This window comes from Odocoileus virginianus, chromosome 33 (assembly GCF_023699985.2).
Source record: "Odocoileus virginianus isolate 20LAN1187 ecotype Illinois chromosome 33, Ovbor_1.2, whole genome shotgun sequence".
Taxonomy (NCBI): Eukaryota; Metazoa; Chordata; class Mammalia; order Artiodactyla; family Cervidae; genus Odocoileus; species Odocoileus virginianus.
In genome coordinates, this window is record NC_069706.1 from 16,392,457 (window position 1) to 16,415,456 (window position 23,000).

Genomic DNA, 23,000 nt, shown 5'->3' on the forward strand with positions numbered 1-23,000 from the left:
ACAGAGAAAAAAAAGATATAAATCAGAAGCTTCAATATAAATAAAGAAAAGGAACATGTCAGAGAAAGTATAAATAAAAGTAAAATTAAAAAAAATTTTTTAAAGATATTGACTTTTCACAAGGTTAATAAGCAAAAGGAATGGAGGCAATATTAGCCATTGACACCTCCTGCTCTTCCTGGCTTAAAAAAGCAGGATCCAGAGGGCATAGGACAAAGATGAAAAGTGTTAAGGAGGAGAGATAGTGAGATGGGAAAGTCTGGGTACATGAGGAGGGCAAGCCTTAATGGAGGAAGAAGGCACACAGAAAGATAATAAACATTCAAAAATAAACTCAGCCTAGAGATGCATTTCTGATGGGAGTGGGTCTGATTTTCTGCGCACTCCAAGGCTCGATCAAACTAAGCTGCCAACTCCATTCTTATGAGACCCGGCGGGGGGGCGGGGGGGGGGGGAGCAGGAACAGATGGCAGCAGCCTCCTCCCACACCCCAACTCTTGTTTGCCATTGCTTTCCAGTGTTGGGAAACCCTCATTGGCCAAGAAATCTACCGGCTCCTGCTGATGGATTTTCTGTTCTCTTTAGCTGATTCCCTCCTGGGGGAGTTTCTGAGAAGGTAAATATTTGTCTGTCTTGAGTAATTAGCACCTGCTGTTGTAACCAGAGCCATAGCGTTGGCTGAGCGGGAAGTATGGGTCCCTTCTGTATTCTAAGTGTACATTGTTCTAAGTCTGCCTATTGTCCATAGGAATATTGTTTTCTTCTGAATTAACTGAAATTTCACCTTGACAGTTCTGTTGTCAAAGTTCATTTAGTTCAACTGGCCCTTTATAAGCTCTGAGAAAGAAAGTTCTATAAATGAAACACAGAAAGTGAGTCATTTGAAATCGTATCTACCATAGATACCATTTTAATCTTCTAGTGTATGTATATTCTTCCAGATTTTCTATGCACGTCCTGTTTTGTGTGTGTGTGCATGTGTGCGTGCTAAATTGCAAAACTGCTATGGAGATTATACATTGAGAATTCCTTGTCATCTTTCCATGTTTGTATCTACAGATTTATCTCATTGTTTTCATTGAATTTAATTAATGCATTAATTTTTAATTTAGACCCCAAGGGTGCAGGATTGGGGCAATATCATCACTGGCCCATGTATGGTCCTCATTTATTTATGCATTTATTTTATAATAATATTATGGGCATCTCATTCCTAATAGACATTTATGTATTTCACAAGCTGCCATGGTAATAAGATGGCATGACGTAATGCTGATTCCTTCCTCAGTGGGTTGAATGCCAAATTTCCTCACTCAGTCTCCTCTAACTCACGTTTAGTTCAGCCTCTGTCCAGAGTCTGGACATAAAGGTGAGAAAGTTTTTGTTGTTGTTATTTTGTTTGTTTGTCTTTTATAGCAGGTTTTTTTGGGCAATTCTTCTGTATGAAAAAAAATCAAAGTGGTCTCAACTTTCTTCAGAATAAATGGCAACCTAGCATTCCTCCTTGTGTATTTAGAAAACAGGGAAACATCATTAACTCAATAGCAGTAACTGAACGTTGAGAATTTTTTAGTTTATTTGGGTTGAGAAGCGCGAGTTTAAATATAGATTTAAACTATGTTAAAATAAAGGTTTAAAAGAAATAAAGATTTAAAAGCAAAAAGTGGTATAAAGAAGATAATAGGTGGGGTAATTTAAATAATCTCATTTAAATAATACCTATTTTAGTAAACCTATTAATAATTAGTTATCTGTTTAAGTAGTAGGTGAGATAATGTAAATAATGTTCTCTAGAAATTTTTGAACCACTTTAGCAGTATCTCCACTTGAATCCTTTGTGTTAATTCCATTTTCCCATAATTCCCTCAATTATTTCTTCTAAAACTTGCTCATACTTGGAACTTTTCAAAAACTTGCAAAAACTTTTCAAAAACTTTTCAAAAACTTGGAATAAAATCATAACTTTATTCTAAACTGGTGAAAGTTTATCCTCCTTTGTTGATTGTGGGGAATTTTTTGAAGGAGGCAACTGATCGTTTGTGTATTAACTTTATCATATTTTCACAGAATCATTGGGATGCGGCTTATCAAAAGTCTTGGCTTACAGGAGTTTGACATTGCCAGAAATGTGTTAGAACTCATCTATGCACAAACTCTGGTGTGGTAAGTTTTGAAATCTTTGGTTTGCTCAGTGGTTCTCACCTGACTATGAACTTGGAGTTTTGGTGGCAATGCCCAGAATTTGTTGTTTTTCAAAGCTGCACAGGTGATACCAAATCTAGCCAGTCTGAGGACCATGCATTCGTGTCCCAGAATATTCTCTTCCTTTATGAGGATTTCAGCCAAGAATTGACACGAAGCAGGGACCCCCAACCTGAAGGGCAATCTGGATAAACTTGGATTGTGGGGCTGGCTCTTCTACTCATTGAGGTCACTGAACTTCTCTGAGCCTCAGTCTCCTCATCTGTCAAATGCACATAATAAGAGCTGCCTTCGACTTAGTTGACGATTAAGTCAAGTGATATAAGAAATCTGCTCTGCCATCTCAAATAGGCCATACAACTGTAAAGCGCCTTATTTTCCAACTCTTTAAAGTTGCCCTGGGTGATTTGGCTCTCTGCAAATAACTCAGTAATGTCAATGAGTTTATTTTCGGAGGTGGTGAAGACTTTTTCTTTGTGTCGTTTAGGTGGTGCATTTGCTTACTGCCAGGACGCCACTGGCTACTGGACAGTTTACAAAGTCCTTTTACCCAGTGAATAGGATGCCACTGGGCAAGTTATACATAAACTCCCTCTAAACCTGAGTTTTCTAATCTGTTAATGGGGGAAATAGTAGCATCTACGTTATAGAATTTTGATGAGAATTAACTGAGAAAATGCGTGCATTAAGTGCTTGGCGAGTAACTGACTCAGAAATGTTTATAGGTAGGGATATTATATGACTGTTGTTATCTTTTTAAGGGCTCTTTTTTTAAAATTTGTAGTACAAAACACATAACCTAAAATTTACCATCTTAACCAGCCTTCCTATTTTGTTTGGCTTGTCTATCACTGGACTGTTTTTAACTTCATTTTCTCTTTTATGTTGAGTGCTTTTTATAAACTTGAATACATTTTAATGAGTATTTTATCATCATCAATGGAAAATTATATCATTTGACTTAAATTGCAAGTCATTTGAAAAATAAAATCAAACCCATCATAAAAAGTAAAATTCTAGCTAGATGCTGCTATCAAGGCTCTCAATCTAAACACTGCCTCTTTTTTTTTTTTTTTTTAAGGAGGTTGGCAAGTATTAGGACTTAAAGACATTAGTACCCAAGCTGAGATTTTCTTTTGGCCTCAGCAGCACTGGGGAGAGTTAAAGAGGGAGGGCCCTTCTCATTTGTAACAGTGCAGTTTAATGCCTGTCCTGGAAGGACTTCAGGCCTTCTTGAATGCCAGATGAGGAGGCGGAGTTCACATCCCACATTTGGAACACCTGGGTGAGGGCTGCCCAAAGGCCATCTGGGGGTTTAACTAATGGCCGTGTGGGTAACGTTCTCTGCAGAATCTCTTTCCTAGAACTGCGGATTCTGGATATGGTAGGGATTTGCCGTGTTGCCGTGTTGGAAGCAGTCCCCTTCTGTATGAGTTTTCTAGGGCCTTGATAATAAAGTACCACAGGTACTTTAAATGGTGGCTATTTATTAAACAATAAACCGCACAAATTTATTTTCTCACAATTCCGGAGGCTTGAAATCCAAGCAAGGTGTTGGCAGGGTTGACTTCATCTGAGGCCTCCATCCTTGGCCTGAAGATGGCGCCTTCACCCTGTATCCTCACATGGTCTTCTTCCCTCTGTGTGTCTGTTAGGGCCCTATCTCTTTTAAGGCCCTATCTCCAAACACATTCTCAGGTATTGGGGTTAGGACTTCAACATGTGGGTTTGGAGGGGACACATTGCAGCCCGTAACACCCTCGCCCTTCCCCCCACCCCCGTCATTAACCCATTCCCTGCGCCTTCCCTGATCTCTGATGCTCATCCCCACTCTCTCATAGGATTGGAACCTTCTTCTGCCCTCTGCTGCCCTTTATCCAAATGATTACTCTTTTCATCATGTTTTACGTCAAAAATGTGAGTCAGTCTGAAGCTGGAACCAATTGGCTTTGCTGTCCTGTATGACCCAGTGGTGGCTGGAATGGGGCAGGGGGCCTGGGAAGGGTATCAGGGAACTGGTATCTAGCTGGGGTCCCCTTGGCCTGCTCCTCTGGCTGCACAAGGGAGGTGACTGCATCTCTTTCTTCAGATCAGCCTGATGATGAATTTCCAGCCTCCGAGCAAAGCATGGCGGGCCTCGCAGATGATGACTTTCTTCATCTTTCTGCTCTTCTTCCCATCCTTCACTGGGGTCCTGTGCACCCTGGCCATCACCATCTGGAGGTAGGAGATGGCAGCCTTGGAGGAGGGGATGTTTTAAAATGTAGGTTTTATTATTCTTCAGGTATAGTAAGACCAACAGATAAGAAGACAACTGTCACTGAAAAAATAATTAGTCAAGAAGCAACAGTTAGAACCAGACATGGAACAACGAACTGGTTCAAAATTGGGAAAGGAGTCCATCAAGGCTGTATATTGTCACCTTGCTTATTTAACTTATATGCAGAGTACATCATGTGAAATGCTGGACTGGATGAATCACAAGCTGGAATTTTAGCCATCTTATGTAAAAGTGTGTAGTTCAGTAGAGTTAAGTATTTCACATTGTTTAGCAACAGGTTTCTGGAACTTCTTCATCCTGTGAAAATGAAAGTCTATACTTGCCAAACTCTGTAATTTTCCCTCTCCCCTCCTCTGTCCTCCCAGCACTTTCTACTTTGTTTCTATGATTTGGACTACTTTAGATACTTCATGCAGAGTACATCATGAGAAACGCTGGGCTGGATGAAGCACAAGCTGGAATCTAGACTGCCAGGAGAAATAGCAATAACTTCAAATAGGGAGATGACATCACCCTTATGGCAGAAAGAGAAGAACTAAAGAGTCTCTTGATGAAAGTGAAAGAGGAGAGTGAAAAAGTTGGCTTAAAACTCAGCATTCAGAAAACTAAGATCATGGCATCTAGTCCCATCACTTCATGGCAAATAGATGGGGAAACAATGGAAACAGTGAGAGACTTTATTTTCTTGGGCTCCAAAATCACTGCAGATGGTGACTGCAGCCATGAAATTAGAAGACAGCTTCTCCTTAGAAGAAAAGCAATGACCAACCTAGAGAGCATATTAAAAAGCAGACAAAAGTTCAAATAGTCAAAGCTATGATTTTTCAAGTAGTCATGTATGGATGAGGGAGTTGGACCATAAAGAAGGCTGAACACTGAAGAATTGATGATTTTGAACTGTGGTGCTGGAGAAGACTCTTGAGAGTCTCTTGGACAGCCTCTCTCTTTCTTCCATTAGGGTAGTGTCATCTGCATACCAAGTTCCCTTGGTAACCAACAGATGCTATGACCTAGGGATTAATATATCCGAGTTTGGTCACCACCTGTCAGGTGCCCTGTCTTGACTGGCACAGCCCCCTCACTTCCTCCAGGTCGTGCAGGTTCCTAGCTGGGGAGAAGCCAAGTCTCCACATAGAGAACAGAATGTCCTCTAATGAACTGAAAGGCCCGTCTGGTCAGGCTTCTTCTTACCCCTCCAACCTCACTTTCATTTTCTTGATGAGAGCTATAACCAACCTCAGTTCAGTCCAGTTCAGTCGCTCAGTCGTGTCCGACTCCTTGCAACCCCACAGACTGCAGCATGTGAGGCTTTGCTGTCCATCACCAACTTTCAGAGCTTGCTCAAACTCATGTCCATCAGGTCAGTGATGCCATCCAACTGTTTCATCCTCTGTCGTCCCCTCTCTTGCCTTCAATCTTTCCCAGCATCGAGGTCTTTACCAATGAGTCAGTTCTTCCTATCAGGTGGCCAAAGTATTGGAGTTTCAACTTCAGCGTCAGTCCTTCCAATGAATATTCAGGACTAATTTCCTTTAGGATTGACTGGTTTGATCTCCTTACTGTCCAAAGGACTCTCAAGAGTCTTCTCCAACACCACAGTTCAAAAGCATCAATTTTTCAGTGTTCAGCTTTCTTTATAGTCCAACTCTCACATCCATACATGACTACTGGAAAACCCATAGCTTTGACTAGATGGACCTTTGTTGGCAAAGTAATGTCTCTGCTTTTTAATATGCTGTCTAGTTTTGTCATAGCTTTTCTTCCAAAGAGCAAGCATCTTAATTTCATGGCTGCAGTCACCGTCTGCAGTGATTTTGGAGCCCCCCACCCCCAACAAAATAAAGTCTCTGTTTCCATTGTTTAGACAGCAAACAATGAGTCCCTTGGCCTGGAAGGATATCAAAATAGTCCATTCTAAAGGAGATCAGTCCCGAATATTCATTGGAAGGACTTATGCTGGAGCTGAATTTCCAATACTTTGGCCACCTGATGCGAAGAACTAACTCGTTGATAAAGACCTTGATGCTGGGAAGGTTGAAGGCAGGAGGAGAAGGGACTGACAGAGGATGAGATGGTTGGATGGATGACATTACTGACTCAATGGACATGAGTTTGAGCAGACTCCAGGAGATAATGAAGGACAGGGAAGCCTGGCATGCTGCAGTCCATGGGATTGCAAAGAGTTGGACATGACTGAATGACCAAACTGACTGGCTGGACGGCAGAGAGTCAAACCAGTCAATCCTAAAGGAAATCAACTCTGAATATTCATTGGAAGGACTGATGCTTAAGCAGATGCTCCAATATTTTGGCCGCCTGATGTAAAGAGCCAACTCATTGGAAAAGACTCTGATGCTGGGAAAGATTAAAGGCAAGAGAAGGGGACGACAGAGGATGAGATGGTTGGCTGGCATCACTGACTCAATGGACATGAGTTTGAGCAGACTCCAGGAGATAACGAAGGACAGGGAAGCCTGGCGTTCTGCAGTCCATGGGGTTGCAAAGAATCGGATGTGGCCAAGCCATTGAATAACAGCAACAACAAATACAGACCCCAAGAGGAGGGGACCTGTCTCACCATGGGGGCCACGTGGGGAGGAGACACCGGCGTCTGTCGGAGGCAGAGAGAGACAGTAGTAAATGTGGGCAGAAGTCTTTACTGTGGTTTCAGTGGGAGGAGAGGGCAAGGCAAGGTCAACATGCTTAGGAGGGGCAAATGTGAATAATCTCATCGGGCTCTGGGATGTAGGGGCCATCTGGGGTTGTCTGGTACCTTGCGCTGGGTTGGTGGGGGCAGAGGAACAATGGCCCAGAGTGTGAGAGCTTGAGAGAGGAGGTGGGGTGGGATGTGGGCTCTGGACTCATTTGTTTGCATATGAAAGACGTGCTTTGTAGGCTAGCCCTGGGAAAGGCAGTCTCTCTAGCATTAGTAAGGCCCCAGATGTTACAGATCAGAATAAAAAGACTAGCTTCATTCAGTGTTTAGCCCAAGTTCCCTTGGTAACCAACAGATGCTTTGACCAAGGGAGGAATACATCCGAGTTTGGTCACCACCTGTCAGGTGCCATGTCTTGACTGGCGCAGACCCCTTGCTTCCTCCAGGTCCCGCAGGTTCCCAGCTGGGGAGAAGCCTGGTCTCCACACAGAGAACAGAACTTCCTCTGATGAACTGAAAGGCCCCATCTGGTCAGGCTCCCTCTTACCCCTGCAACCTCACTTTCCCAAGGCTGCATCCTTCCCCAGCCTCCCAGTCTGTTCAGGGTCATCTCTTTGAAGCGGTCTCCCTGCTCTGTTTGCTTGACCTTCTCTCCTCTCTCAGCTGAAAAGTCCTGTTGAAAATCTGACCTTCATGACCATCCCCATCTTCTGTGCATTCTCTTCTCTTCCCTTTCTCTCTCAGGGCGGTTTCCTTTCTTCATTTCCTAATTCACGCCAGAAATGCCTTTGGATCTTTGTTTAATTGTACACTCACTGTTTGACCATCTTTCCCATTAGAACCTGGGAGGGCAGGTATCATGTCTGCCCTGTTTACTGTGGGTTCGCGAGGGCTTAGTATCTAGCACAGTGCCTGCTACTGATCTCGAGGAGACAGCAGTGAGTGGTAGCTTGAAGCAGGATCTTAGTTCCCTGCCCAGGAATTGAACCTGGGTAGCCTGGGTGAAAAGCAGAAATCCTAGCTGTTAGACTAGCAAGGGCTAGAGGCTAGAAGCAAAGTTCCCCTGGCTCTCCTCATGTTTGAAAGCAAGAATGTTTTAAGGAGGCAAAAACTATAAAAATACAGTTTTTTCCTACCAAAAAAAAAAAAAACTATACAAAGTTTATTATTAGAGATGCAGTACAGTAAGTGGGAGTGCACACAGAGAAACATTTTTTTTTAATTTAAGATAAAGGCAGGCAGAGATACATACATGGAGAGAAAGGGTGTGAGCTTCCTCCAGTAAAGAGGAGGTTAAATCATTTATATAGGGCATTTTTTCTAGGTCTTTGTTTACCTTTGGCCAATTATCTTATTTCTTTTTCTATATACCTCACCTGCCCTTGGACTTTCCCCAACATGCATGCACACCTTTTAGGCAAGATGGATTCCAGCACAGAGGCCTGTGGGAGGCTTGGCATCACCTATTATGGGGTGGTGCCCCCTCCTTTTTAACCCCAAGGAGCCTTCTGCAGATGTGTGGTTGGGGAGGTCTCCTTGACCTCAAGAATGAGAAAATGTGGTCTCTTTATCTTTTATCTGGGCAAGACTCAGCTCCTATCTGCCTTTGCCGTTGCGTGTGTGCTAAGTCACTTTAGTCGTGTCCTACTCTTTTGGGATCCCGTGGACTGTAGCCCGCCAGGCTCCCCTGTCCATGGGGATTCTCCAGGTGAGAGCACCTGGAGTTGCCATTTTCTTTTCCAGCCCTTACCATTATTGTTCTCTTAAAGTATCCACTGGAGACAAAGTCCAGGTATTTACCCTGTTGCTGTTGTTATTCTATCTGGATGTGTAAACAGAAGGCTGAGTGTAAATGTCTCGCCTGGAGCCCATCTGTGTCTTGCCTCGAGAAATATAAACAGGAGGCTAGTTGTAAATGTCTAGCCTGGAGCCCATCTATCTCCTGCCTCAGTTATAAGTGCAGTGGGCCTTTGTCAAATGAATAAGCAAATGAATGCACAAGGGAGTTGACTTTTAAAAAAATTTTTTTTCCATTTATTTTTATTAGTTGGAGGCTAATTATTTTACAATATTGTAGTGGTTTTTGCCATACATTGACATGAATCAGCCATAGATTTACATGTGTTCCCCATCCCGATCCCCCCTCCCACCTCCCTCCCCCTCCCATCCCTCTGGGTCTTCCCAGGGCACCAGCCCTGAGCACTTGACTTTTTAGAATACTCGTAGAACTTTGGAACTTGGCAGCTTCAGGGCAGGCTCCTCTGTTACGTGATGTTCTCAGCTGTCTCACCGTGTTGCCTTTCTTTTCTCTCTTTGTAACTAGTTCTTCTAGTTTCTGCTTGTTCACAACTGACTTCATGTGGCCATTATTACAGCTCTAGCTTCCCTAGATTACAGCCTTCCCTCTTCATATTTCTTAGTTCAAGTTCCTAAGGAAGAGAGTCCTATCGCCCCAGTTCATTTCTTTGTGCCAGGACATGGCTGAGGTCACAGCCTGGTCTTTGGATGGGTGACAGTTGGATCAAGTGATACTGCTGTCCAAAAGCTGGTCCTCAGAATAAGGTCATGAGGACAAAACACGCCAGCCAGGCCTGTGAGAGAGAGGGCTTGCTTTGGAAGGGGATGTAGATGGAGCAGGTAAGGATCACTGGTTCCAGGTTAAGAGCCCAGAAAGGACTGGGCTATTCTAGAAAAACTATACCTGAGTCTGGCACTAGAGATGTTCCCCTGTCCCTTGTTTTATCAGATTGAAACCTTCGGCTGATTGTGGTCCGTTTCGAGGTCTGCACTTCTTCATTGAGTCCATCTACAGCTGGATCGACACCCTGAATAAAAGGCCCAGCTACCTGTGGGTTGTTTGGATCTACCAGAACCTCATCGGGAGCGTGCATTTCTTCTTCATCCTCACCCTCATTGTCTTGTAAGTGGGGTTCTTCTGAAAACTAGAGGGGGAAACACCGCATCAACTCAGCATGCGGGCAGCTAGGCTTGGGCGGGGCAGGTGTTTGGTGGGAAGGCGAAGGCTACAGCGTAGCTCAGTGTTCTGTGCCATCCCAGCTCTGCCCTTGAATTTTTCTAGAAGTTATTTAATATCTTGTCCCTTTTTGGGGTCTGTTTATGAAAAAAGGAACACCTGCTCTGCCCCCTCTTAAGAATTAACATGAAAACAAAAAGAAAAAACTGGGTGTGAGAATGCTTAGGGAAATTACTGTGTGATTCTTTCTGAGGTTGTGACTATATTAAAGTGGGTTGGGTGTTATGGATATATGGGTTAGCATACTTTCATTTTCAAATTTTAAAATGATTTCTAACTTCTTGTGAAAAAGCGGAAGATCTGCCAAGACTGGACTCCTTTTCCTGCAGGAACAGTTGGTCTGCTGACGGCTGCTCCTCTTTAGAAGCCAAATTCTGATGGCTGAACTTGTCTGTCCTCACGTAGAGACACAACTCAACATCACAGACTAGTGGAGCCAGCTGATGCCAATTGTTGAGTGACCCCTGGATCTTACAGGTGGAAGTGAGAAGCCTTGCAGAGACAGGGATAGTTCCCATGCTGTAGAGTCTATTTATTGTAGAGGAGGCTGGAACCTGGGTCTCCAAGCTCTTGGTCATGCTCTCCCTCCCAACACTGGTTTGCCTTTAGCTCCCCTACTTAAAATAGGAAGTTCTTCTGTCTTGCTCTTCCAAACTTTTAACTCCCTGGGGAGCTTGTGAGAAATGCAAACTCTCAGACCCTACCCTGACCTATAGCATCTGCATTTTAACAAAATCCCAGGAAGTCTGTACCACAGGGAAGTTTGAATAGCACTGTCCATATTCCCAAACTCTGGTTACACATTAGAATCATATACATGAAAAAATACTGCTCAGGAGTTCCCTGGTGGCCTAGGGGTATGGATTCTGGGCTTTCACTGCTGTGCCCAGGTTCAGTCCCAGGTGTGAGAACTGAAATCCCACAAGCCAAGCAGTGCAGCCAATAAATAAATAAATAAAATAAGTTTAAAATACTGTTAAGGACTTCCCTGGTGGTCCAGTGGTTGGGAATCTGCCTGCCAGTTCAGGAGACACAGGTTTGATCCCTGGTCTGGGAAGATTCCAAATGCCTTGGGGCAACAAAGCCTGTATGCCACAACTACTGAAATCCGTACTCTGCAACCAGAAGCCATTGCAATGAGAAGCTTGTGCACCGCAACTAGAGAGAAAGCCTTTGTGCAGCAACCGAGACCTAACGTAGTCAAAAATAAATAAACTTGTTGTTTGCTGTTGTTTAGTCCCTGAGCTGTGTCTGACTCTTTTGTGGCCCCAGGGACGGTAGCCTATCAGGCTTCTCTGTCCATGGGATTTCCCAGGCAAGAATACTGGAGTGGGTTGCAATTTCCTTCTCCAGGGGATTGTCTGGATCCAGGGATTGAACTCAGATCTTCTGCTTGCCCAGAAGATTCTTTACCAATGAGCCACCAGGGAAGCCCCCAAATAAATAAATAATGATAAAAATACTGTTAAATGTTTTCACCACAGAAAAAGAAATAATCCTGTGACATGAGGGAGTGTTAGCTAACACCATGATGGTAATCATATTGCAATATATAGATGTGTCAAATCAACACCTTAATGTTATATGTCAATTCCATCTCAATTAAAAAAATTAAAGTAAAACTAGATTGGGGTAAAGTTTGTATAACTATATGAATTAACTAAAGCTCATTGAACTACACTCAAAATGAGTACATTTTGTAGTATGTCAACCATGCCTCAATAAAGCAATAAAAAGAAGGAAAGATACCTGATACCTGTCCTCATGCTCAAAAAAGCTCAATTAATTGATCTGAGGAGGGGCCACGGCAGGAGTCTTTTCTCCACCTCTCAGGTGATTTATGTATAGAATCCTGAGAACTATTGCTATAATGAAGTTAACCTCTAAGTCACTCAGATACAACTTTGCAGGAACACTGGCTGGGCCAACATCCATCTGTAAGCAAATAAACGAATTCCTAAACGAGTTGCTACCCAGTTGAAATTAGGAGCCTGCAAAGCCTTGGAGAGGGTGTCAGCCATTCTTTCTTTCCTGCAAAGCATTGGAGAGAGCATCTGCCATTCTTTCTTTTCTTCTCTTCCAGAATCATTACTTACCTTTACTGGCAGATCACAGAGGGAAGGAAGATTATGATAAGACTGCTCCATGAACAGATCATCAACGTAAGTCCCATTGGACACCTTTGTTACCCTGACCACCTTTAACATTCTATAATGAAATTTTTCAAACATTATCCAATGTAGAAAATAGTAGAATGAACCTTCCCACCACTCCGCCCTGACCACCATCAACATTTGTGTACTCTCATGTCCTCTATACTGTCCCTTTGCTATAAATCTCTGAATTATTTTCAAGCAAATTGTAGCCTTTATATCATTTTATCTGTAGACTCTTCCATACACCTAAGAGATACACACTAAAACAAATAACCACAGTACCAATCATCACACCTAAAAAAATAAATAATACCTTACTATCATCTTACAGTCAGTCAAAGGCCAAATTTCCCCAGTTGTCCGGTTAATGTCTTTTTACAGCAGGATTACTCAAGTAAAAAGTCTGGAAAAGTGTCACATGTTGCATTTGGTTGATGTGTCTTTAATGCTTCTTTCAACCTCTAACTTTTCATACCTCCCTCTTCTCTTGCCACTTATTGTTGAAGAAACCAGGTCATTTGTCATGCAGCAGTTCCCTCATTCTGGATATATCTGAGTTTCAACCCTGCAGTGGTGTTTAATAGGTTTTGTTTTTTTGTGTGTGTGTATTTCCTGTAAATGAATGGTGAAATTTAAAGACCTGATTAAGCCCAGATTAAATTTTTTAGTCAGAATAATTCATAGGTGATGCTTTAAGTCAATATTTCTAATGGTATTGCCTCATAACATAAAATGTCTGATTGTCTCCTTTTTTGTATGTGAAGAACGATCGGTGGGTCCGTGCTTGGTCAGCTAATCTATCCATAAAGCTTCCCAGCAGTCTTTCACCTAATAGATCTAGCAGCCTTTGATGAGTATAGTCCATAGGGTTGCAAAGAGTCAGACACGACTGAAGTGACTCAGCATGCATGCATGCCTTTTTATTCATTGTCCATTTATTTCATTAGGGATTGCAAAATAGTGGTACTCTAATTCTAGAATTTCTTCTGCATTTATTAGTTGGAATTCCTCTATAAAAGAAGAATTTTTACTCATCAACTGTTAGAGCACCTTCAAATACCTTCAGGAGAGGAAAGATGAGGTTAAATACATGACTCCCTTTATTTACCTGTTTTCAAAATGATGATTTGTTCCTCCAGTGTACTCGTTTGCTAGGGCTGCAAAGCAAAGTACCACAAATGTGGCAGCTTAAAACGGCAGAGATGTATTGCCTCGCGGTTCTGGAGGCCGGAAGTCCAAAGCCAAGTTGTCAGCAGGGTTGTTTCCTTCCGAAGCTCAGAGCAAGAGTCTCCTCCCTACCTCATTTTTTCTGGTGGCTGCTGACTAACCTTTGCGTTTCTTGGCATAACTTCATAACTCCCATCTCTGCCTTCATCTTCACAGGGTCTTTTTCTCTCTTTGTCTGTTTCTCCTTGTTGCCTAAGGACTTCTCATTGAATTTAAGGTTCATCCTCATCCACGATGATCTCATAAAAAAAACCAAAAAAAACTTTAATTTAATTACATCTGCAAAGACTCTATTTCCAATAAAGTTATATTCACAGGTGGTGGGGTTGAATAAGAATATCTTAAACATATCTTTAAAAAACAGAGACACTGTGCTCGCTTCGGCAGCACATATACTAAAAACGGAGACACTATTCAACTCACTAAACCTAGAACCTCCAAATGTGGCCAATGAGAAGTTATCATTATGAATTCGTAGATTTAAGTATAGGTTGGCATCTTTCAATTGTAATCATTTGTTTATGCTTAAAATAGTCTCATCCTTTGCGAGAGGAAATCCTTTTGAATTAGCTCCTCAGTTCTTTTGACATGATCCCAGGAGTCTTTGGTTTCTTCCTTGTTCTCTGGAAAGATAAGATGGTCTGGACTCATCTTGTTTGTTTCCTGTCCCAGAATAGGAATTAGGCATTTCTTCAAGGAGTCCTGATCAAATGGTATTTAGAGATCAAAGTTTGGACACAGAGAGATGGTCATTGCTACTGGGCTAGTTCCCTTTTCTAAATATCAACATAACTGTGACATGAGCACTTATGTCTGAAAATATGAGGAAGCAGCAGGACACTATAGGAGTCTATCTGCTTGACTCTTTGGGGCTTCAGATCACTTGAGTTAGCACAGTTTGTATTGTAAAGAAAGAGCATTGGTTAGCTGTTAATGTTGGCAAGTTGCTAAGTTGTGTCTTACTCCTTGCAACCCCATGAACTGCAGCACACTTGGCTTCCCTGTCTTTCACTACCTCCTGAAGTTTGCTCAAATTCTTATCTATTGACTCACTGATTCTAACCATCTCATCCTCTGCTGCTCTCTTCTCCTTTTGTCTTCAATCTTTCCCAGCATCAGGGTCTTTTCCAATGAGGTGGCTCTTCATATCAGGTGGCCAAAGTTTTGGAGCTTCAACTTCAGCATCAGTCCTTCCAATGAATATTCAGGGTTGATTTTCCTTTAGGACGGGCTGCTTTGCAAGAAGGCTTGTGGTCCAAGGGACTCTCAAGAGTCTTCTACAGCACCGCAATTTGAAAACACCAATTCTCAGGGACTCAGCCTTCTTCATGGTCCAACTCTCACATCCATACATGATTACTGGAAAAACCATTTGACTATATGGACCTTTGTTGGCAAAACGATGTCTCTGCTTTTTAATATGCTGTCTAAGTTTGTCATGGGGCTTCCCAGGTAGCTCTAGTGGTAAAGCACCTGCCTGCCAATGCAGGAGAGACATAAGAGATTGAGGTTTGATCCCTGGGTCAGGAAGATCCCCTGGAGGAGTGCATGGCAACCCACTCCAGTGATCTTGCCTGAAGAATCCCATGGACAGAGGAGCCTGGTGGGCTATGGTCCATAGGATCACATAGAGTCAGTCGCAACTGAGCCCGCACACACGCTAGATTTGTCCTAGTTTTCCTTCCAAGAAGCAAGCGTCTTTTAATTTCATGGCTGCAGCCAACATCCGCAGTCATTTTGGAGCCCAAGAAAATGTAATCTGTCACTGTTTCCACTTTTTCACCTTCTATTTGCCATGAAGTGATGGGACCGGATGCCATGATTCTTAGTATTTTTGATGGGTTTGTTAGCTAAGCCCTTTTCCCACCTGTCCCCAGAAGCATTACCCATAGTTTTCTGATGCAACATTGAATGTTTGGGGCAAGTCTTATGAAGATTTCAGCGTGGGAGGGATTTGATGTTAAAGCTTTCTGTTTTAAGAGTAGTGTCAGGTAAACTCAGGAGTTACTGGGATGACATCATTTCAGGAAGGCACCGTAAACATCGTGCAGACCTGCCTGCTTGGGAGTCTTGCCGGAATGTGGACCACAAAGATGGGGATGCTGTCTCTAAAAGAACTCAAAGAGAGTGGGAATAGGCTCAGGAACAGTCCTTCTCAAAGTATGATATTCTGTGTCAAAACCCCCTGGTCCCTTGTTAAAAATGCAAATTCTTATTACCCTTCCCTCCTCCAAGCAATAGTGGCAACAGATAACATTTTGTTGAGCACTTATTGATGCCTGGCATTGTGCTAAGTGATGAGCAAAGATTCTTATTTAATTTTTACTACTCACTCTATAGCACATTCATTTCTTTAACCTCTATTTTAAAATTAAGGAAATGGATGCTTATAGAGTGAAGCAACCTGCCCAAAGTCACAGGGCTAGTAATAGTGGGATTTGAATCAGGCAACTCCAAAGTTTATGCTCTCAGCTACAGTGCAGCTTTGCCTCCTGAGTCAAAATTCTGTTGGGCAAAGCCTATGAGTTTGTAGCCTTGCAATCTCTCCAGGTAATTCTAATTCATACTAGAGTATGAAAACAGTTGCTACAGGCCAGAGATTTTCAAACAAGTTGGCCACATCCAAGACAGCTGGGGAACTTGCTAAAAGTACCAATTACCACGGACCGCTCTTTCTTATGGAAGAATTTCAATTACTAAATGTAGAAGGAATGAGGGAAATAGGTCATTATGAACCAAATACCGCCATAATAATTGTTGCAAGCAAGATCCACTGGTGGATGCTAAAATTAGTGGGTGGAAGTTTAGGAAGAAACAAGGGCATGGAAAATGGGATTGACCTAGACTGGACAGACCATGAGTGGTGCTTGCTAGCCCACCTCAGCACTCGCTTATCTGTAATAGACTCACAGGAAAAGTGATTCCCCCTTCCTGGGGAAGGCATACCCTATGCGTTTGTTCTCTTTCCCAATTGAGGAATTATTTGTCAGGGTCTACTTTGTTAACACAGATAACTTTTTTAAAAAATTATATATTTATTTATTTCTGGCTGTGCCGGGTCTTCATTGATGTGTGGGATTTTCTTTAGTTGCAGCGAGCAGGGGCTACCCTCTTGCTTCTCATTGCAGTGGGTTCTCTTTTTGTGACTCCCAGTGAAAGGCTGCTGCTGAACCATGAAAGATGCCGGGATTCTTGGCCTCCGGAGGAGAATTCAATCCAGGGCCAGAGACAAGGCTTGATCACTCAGAGCTTTTGTGTGATAGAGTTTTATTAAAGTATAAAAGGGATAGAGAAAGCTTCTGATGTAGACATCAGAAGGAGGCAGAAAGAGTGCCCCCTCGCTAGTGTTAGCGATGGAGTTGTGTACTTTTTAATTACTTATTACAGTGAATCAGAAGAATGTCTGGAGGTTGTAAAGACCTTACTAGACCCACTCCCATAACTGATATTTTAAGAAAACAGGATAAGCCAAAAGGTTTTTTCCAGAGACTGTCCTCAAGCAGGATACATTATTGTTAGGAAATGTAGAGGAAAAAAACATTTGTCCTTTATTCCTCCTTGAGAATTCCAGACCCCTCTCTCCTTGGGGACCACTGGACTTCTTATCAACCTGCCTAGGAATTGACTCTCTCACCAGGCTCTGGAGCACAGGTGCAATAGTCATGGTGCATGGGCTCAGTTGCTCCGTAGCATGTGGGATATTCTTGGATCGAGGATCGAACCTGCATCTCCTGCATTGGCAGGTGGATTCTTTATCACTGAGCCACCAGGGACGCCCTAACACAGATAACTTTGACAAATGAAATATATTTGATGTTCTTCAATGCAGAGATATAAGCTTTGACATTCTCAGTGGAAGGACAGGGCAGACCCAGGCAATGCTGGGTGCCCAGAGAGTGCTTCAGGGCAAAGGGCGTACCACGAGGAGGGATGCTATAAACCATTTGTCCTGGGCCCTCTGACAATGGTGTGTAGGTTGCTTCTCGCAGCAGACTAGAGAAAGCTGCTACTCAGCCTGCTAGGGTAAAAGCTTTAGAGGAGAATATTACAGTGTAGGAAGGCGATGGGGGTTAATTTGGTTTTGCTGTGAGATGTTCCTTCTCTCTCATCAATAGTAAACAAGGCAGCAGCCTCCAGCCTCCACAGGGTCCAGGCCCTGGGCTGTGCTGTGCCCCATGGACTGTAGCCCGCCAGGCTCCTCTGTCCATGGGGATTCTCCAGGCAAGAATACTGGAGTGGGTTGCCGTGTCCTCCTCCAGGGGATCTTCCCAACCCAGGGATCGAACCCAGGTCTCCCGCATTGCAGGTGGATTCTTTGCCATCAGAGCCACCACGGAAGCCCAAGAACACTGGAGTGGGCAGCCTATCCCTGCTCCAGGGAATCTTCCCAACTCAGGAATCGAACTGGGGTCTCCTGCATTGCAGGCAGATTCTTTACCAGCTGACTTCCCAAGGAAGCCCGTCGAGGACCCTACCTGCCTAAAAATCAACCTTTCCACCGTTTGCTTCTCAACCCCACACCATCATTCATTCTCCATATTTTTGTTTTTGTTTTCCTTCTTGGCAGGAGGGCAAAGACAAAATGTTCCTAATAGATAAGTTGATCAAGCTGCAAGGTATGGAGAAGAAAGCAAACCCCACCTTATTTACGCTGGAAAGAAGAGATTTGGAGGTGAGGCTGCAGGCTGCCTTGGGATCCCTGTGACATGGATGTGCCCTCCTGTGAAAAGTGCAGCAGGAGCTAGAATCACATCTGGGCCCTTCACTTTCTGTGTTTTAACATTTCTTTATTTTTATTTTAAAATATAGTATGCATTCACCATATTCTATGCCTGGCCATGTTCTAAGTAATGTAATATCATGGTAATATCATGGTAACACAGTGAGGCCCTTCCCTCCTGGAGCTTGCATATATCTTTCCATTACCCAGACATACAGAAGTGTGTCCCACTGGGATGAAAAATGCCTTGAAATTTCACTGCACTAGGTTCATGCTTCAGTGTATATTCTTCCAGATCTTTCCCCCAGGCATCTGCACATATCCATACATCTACTAACATTCTTGTTTATTTATTTATTACCAAAATGGGCTATATTTTACACATAATTTCCCCTCTCCCTGCCTAATACTGTATCTCAAACATTCTTTCAGTTTGTACATACTTGGACATTTGGGTTGTTACCAGTTTTTTTTTTAATACTAAAGACAATGTGTAATGAAACATTTTTGTTATAGTTTTTGTATGTGAGTGTTTTATCTGCCTCAAGCATATGCATGATAATGTTAACAGATATTGCCATATCAGGCTCTTAAAAAGGTTTCACAAATTTTATTCTTACCAAAAGGGTTTGAGAGATCCCTAGAACCTGTTCTAGTACCAAAGCCTGCACTGATACTTCACTGGTATCCTAGAAAATGTGGATAAACAGTAAACCCATGTTAATTCAAATGCTACTACTTTTAGAAGTTATGATCTTGTCCAGAGACTGCTATGTTGTTTATTGTCTGTGCAAATTAATACCATCAGCACGATAAGGGTAAAGGACTGAGAGGCCCAGCTCAAAATCCTATCAAGACAGGGACCGTGACTGTAACTTTGCAGCTGCAGGTCCTAATATATTACCTGGTGGGTTGTAAATGTTCAGTAAATATCTGTGAAATGAAAGACTAAATGAATGGAATCACTGTCCATAAAAAATAAAACAGAACATGTTTGATATTTATGTGACTGAATCTTGACCTTAATCTGTCACCTCTTAATTTTAAAATGGTGGGGCTCGCAAGTCTTATCACCTATGCAACAGGATCTGAGGTCTACACAATTTTCTAGTGATGAGATTTCTTGTTTCCTTCTCTTTTAGCCATGGGGCCCTCTGCATGTCAGGCAACATGATGCTGCTCGAGGTGAGTACCTGACTGGCACTGAAGAAGGTCTGATTCATCCAGATGATAGATCCCAAGACAAAGGGTCAAAACTGCTCCTAGATCCAGTCATTCAGTTGTAAGAACTGGCCCAAACTGGCTTCAGCAAAAACTCGAGAATACTTCTTGCCTTAGGCATAGCCAGAAGCACAGACTCACAGGATGTCACAAGACCTGGTTTCTTTCTGTTCAGTTCTTCTCCATGTTATCTCCTTTCTCAAATGATCTCTTGATAATTACAAGACAACTTTAATTGCTTCTTGTATCTTCTCAGATTCAAGTCTAGTGGTCAGGAGACCCAGAATTCTCTTTATGTTTCATTTGATCTGATTGGGTGATGTACTCATCCATGAATCAGTTGCTGTGACCAAGAGACTGTGATGACTTAATTGGCCAGATCTGAGTCACAGGCCTCATCTTTAGATATAGGTGGTACAACATAAAGGCCACAGGGACTGAGAGAATGGAGAAAGGTAGTTTTCCAAAGAAAACCTGTGACTGATGCCAGAAGGGGAATGAATATTGGGGAGGAAACGAACAAACCCACTCATCTTTTTGGAATAGCATTTCTGATACCTGCAATGGTGGGAATTCAAGGGGGAAAGTTGAAACTTAAGAGGAGGAAGCAGGGAGAGCCTGAGAAGCTGTGGGATCTTGAAAGCCACTTTAGTCTTTCCCATGGAGATATGGGCCAGTGTGCATCTGTGCTAACATCTCTTCTCTTGTATCAAACCCAGACCTGCGATTCAGGCGATCATTTCAAGAAGATAATCCAAAGGCCTGATAATTATCATGGTACCCAGATGCCAACCAAAGAAGGAAAGAAGATAAAGATGGAGCATCTTCCTCCATGCCACCTGGGCCTTTATGAGCTTCCCAGATGGGAAATTCAAACCTTTAGCCAGAAGTGGAAATTGACTACAATGTAAATACTGAAGTAAAATTGGGCGTTCCTTGTTGGGTTTTTTATACCTGAATTGCTGATTTTTCCAGACAGAATATTTGAGATTTTCCAATAAAGACGGTTGTAGTATTTGAACTAGTTCACAAAAACCTGGGAAGAGTTATAGTTTATCTTTAAGAGCTATGTAATGAATTATTATTGGTCCTTAGAAATCTCCCCTCCCAGTACTCCCAGACCTGGTTTGGAGACTGGTGCTAAGACAAATGGTCCAGCCTGAATAAAAATGCGATCCTCAATCAAGGATGTGAAGCCTCTGAATTGTGGAACCTGCATTTTTTTCATGACTTAGAACTAAAAATAACCCCATGTTACCCCAAAGTGAAAGGCAACCAGAGGTCTCATCTATGAACTTTGTTGCGTATTGAGTACGAGTCTTTCAGATTGGACTGGGGTGGGGCTGTGTGGACTGGGACTCTGCCCCTGTGAACTTTTATACATGATCATCAGAGTCTTAGGTTGAACCAAAGGAAATCAGTGGTGATGTGTGGAATATATTTGTGTATGTATATGTGTTGTACATATGAATGCATATTCATTGGAAGGACTGATGCTGAAGCTGAAACTCCAAAGCTTTGGTAACCTGATGCAAAGAACTGACTCACTGGAAAAGACCCTGATGCTGGGAAAGATTGAAGGGAGGGGAAGATGGGGATGACAGAGGATGAGACGGTTGGATGGCATCACTGACCTGATGGACATGAGTTTGAGCAAGCTCTGGGAGTTGGTGATGGACAGGGAAGCCTGGTGTGCTGCAGTCCATGGGGTGGCAAAGAGTTGGACACCACTGAACGACTGAACTGAACTGAATGAATGCATAAACATATGAAGTATTCTTTTGCATATTTGCCAAATGATTCACAAGCCATGTGACTTTACCTAAAACTGAAGGGTTCAGGAGAAAAGAGCAATTGCCAAATTACGCCAGAGGAGTGATCTCCTCCTGAGTGATCTCTGTCATGAAATCCAGTTGTAACTGAATTTAGAAAACATCTAAGATGAATTTAAAACAAAACATCCAGTGAGTGCTCAATCATTGGTTCACGTCATTGACTTATTTGTTCATGAAGTCATTCATCAGCTTAATTAAGCTCTCTTAGTATCATCTTTGCTAGTGGTTGCTGAAAGTGTTCATTCATTCATTACACAAGGATGTACCAAGTGGTGGTGAACAAGATGCTGCACAAGAAACAGTCTCCACCCTCATGTGCTTATTGTCTAGCAGATCGCTTTAGGCAGGAACTTAATTAAACAATAATTATAGCAGGTGTCATGAAGGAGAGGCCCAGGGAATTATGAGAGACAACCTGTCCCTGGGGTAAGTGAAGGCAGTCTGTGGAATTGATATTTGAAGGGATTTTCCCTCTAAGTGTTATCCTAATGCTGTTTGTGCCTCTTTGGCTTCTACAATGAAATGTAAACTCCCTAGGAAGCATCATTTTTGCTCACTTCCCATATGCTCAGAGCTTGTATCAGAACTGCTTCTCCACCCACCTCTTGTCTCCACTTCAGTGTGGCCCCACTTCTCCTGGAGGTACAAGCTCGGGAGTGATGTGTGCAGGTCTCACACATGGAGCTGAGAGTGCAACATCCTCACACCCATGGTCTCGAGAAACATATGGGGGATACATTAGTTTGCTAGGGCTGCCATAACCTGTACCACAGACTGGAGGCTTCAACAACACAAATTTTTTCCACAGTTCCAGAAGTCTAAGATCAAGGTGTCCACAGTTTGGGTTTCCCTCTGAGGCCTCTCTCCTTGGCCTGTAGATGGCTGCCTTCTTGCTCTGTCCTCACATGGTCTTACCTCTGTGCACACACATCCTGGTGTACCTTTGGGTCCCAATTTCCTTTTCTTATAAGGACACCAGTCAGATGGGATGAGGACCCACCCTGATGGCTTCATTTTAACTAATTCACACGTTTAAAGGACTTCTCTCCAAATGTGGTTCATTCTAAGGCACTGGAGGTTAGGTCTTCACATATGAATTTTGTATCAACGCAGTTCAGCCCTCATGGGGCAACTCGCCCCTAGGCCAAGCAGGAATTCTCATCAGGCAGCTGGGCTCTCAATGCTGGCTGCGCTCAGGGTCACACGGGGAGCTGGCTGTTCCAACAGCCGGGCCCAGGCCCTGTGCTAGACCAGCTCAGACAGGCATCAGTGTGTGCTGTGATAAGTTGCCCAGTCATATCTGACTCTGTGTGACCCTATGGACTATAGCCTGCCAGGCTCCTCTGCCATAGGATTCTCCAGGCAAGAGTACTGGAGAGGGTTGTCATGCCCTCCTCTAGGGGATCATCCTCATTTTCCCCTTAAAGCTCTCCATATGGTGTCAGTGGGAAGCCAGGACTGAGAAAACTGAGCTAGGATCTTGAATAGTTCATTCTGAACTTGACTGACCATAGAAGTCACCTGAGGCCCATCTATTAAACATTTAAATAGTGAGCTCAGAATATTGCATTAAATATTTCTGGGAACATTGCCCATCTTCCTCTTTCAAAACTTGTCTTAATTAGCTCAAAATGATCAAAGTAACATATGCTTTCCAGGAGTTACCTG

At 43.0% G+C, this 23,000-nt stretch overlaps 1 protein-coding gene across 2 annotated transcripts in view; it reads left to right on the forward strand.

Annotated features, from left to right (window-relative positions):
• Positions 1-20,683, forward strand: part of TMC5 (transmembrane channel like 5) — a 62,323-nt gene extending 41,640 nt beyond the window's left edge. For both annotated transcript variants that reach the window (XM_070460944.1, XM_070460945.1), the window contains 9 exons: positions 519-616; positions 2,068-2,163; positions 4,044-4,119; positions 4,292-4,425; positions 9,886-10,059; positions 12,257-12,335; positions 18,124-18,228; positions 19,419-19,461; positions 20,217-20,683. In XM_070460944.1, coding sequence (XP_070317045.1) covers positions 519-616; positions 2,068-2,163; positions 4,044-4,119; positions 4,292-4,425; positions 9,886-10,059; positions 12,257-12,335; positions 18,124-18,228; positions 19,419-19,461; positions 20,217-20,263 — 852 coding nt within the window. In that variant the 3' untranslated portion in view covers positions 20,264-20,683. The remainder of the gene's footprint in view (positions 1-518; positions 617-2,067; positions 2,164-4,043; positions 4,120-4,291; positions 4,426-9,885; positions 10,060-12,256; positions 12,336-18,123; positions 18,229-19,418; positions 19,462-20,216) is intronic.
• The last annotated feature ends 2,317 nt before the right edge of the window (positions 20,684-23,000 follow it).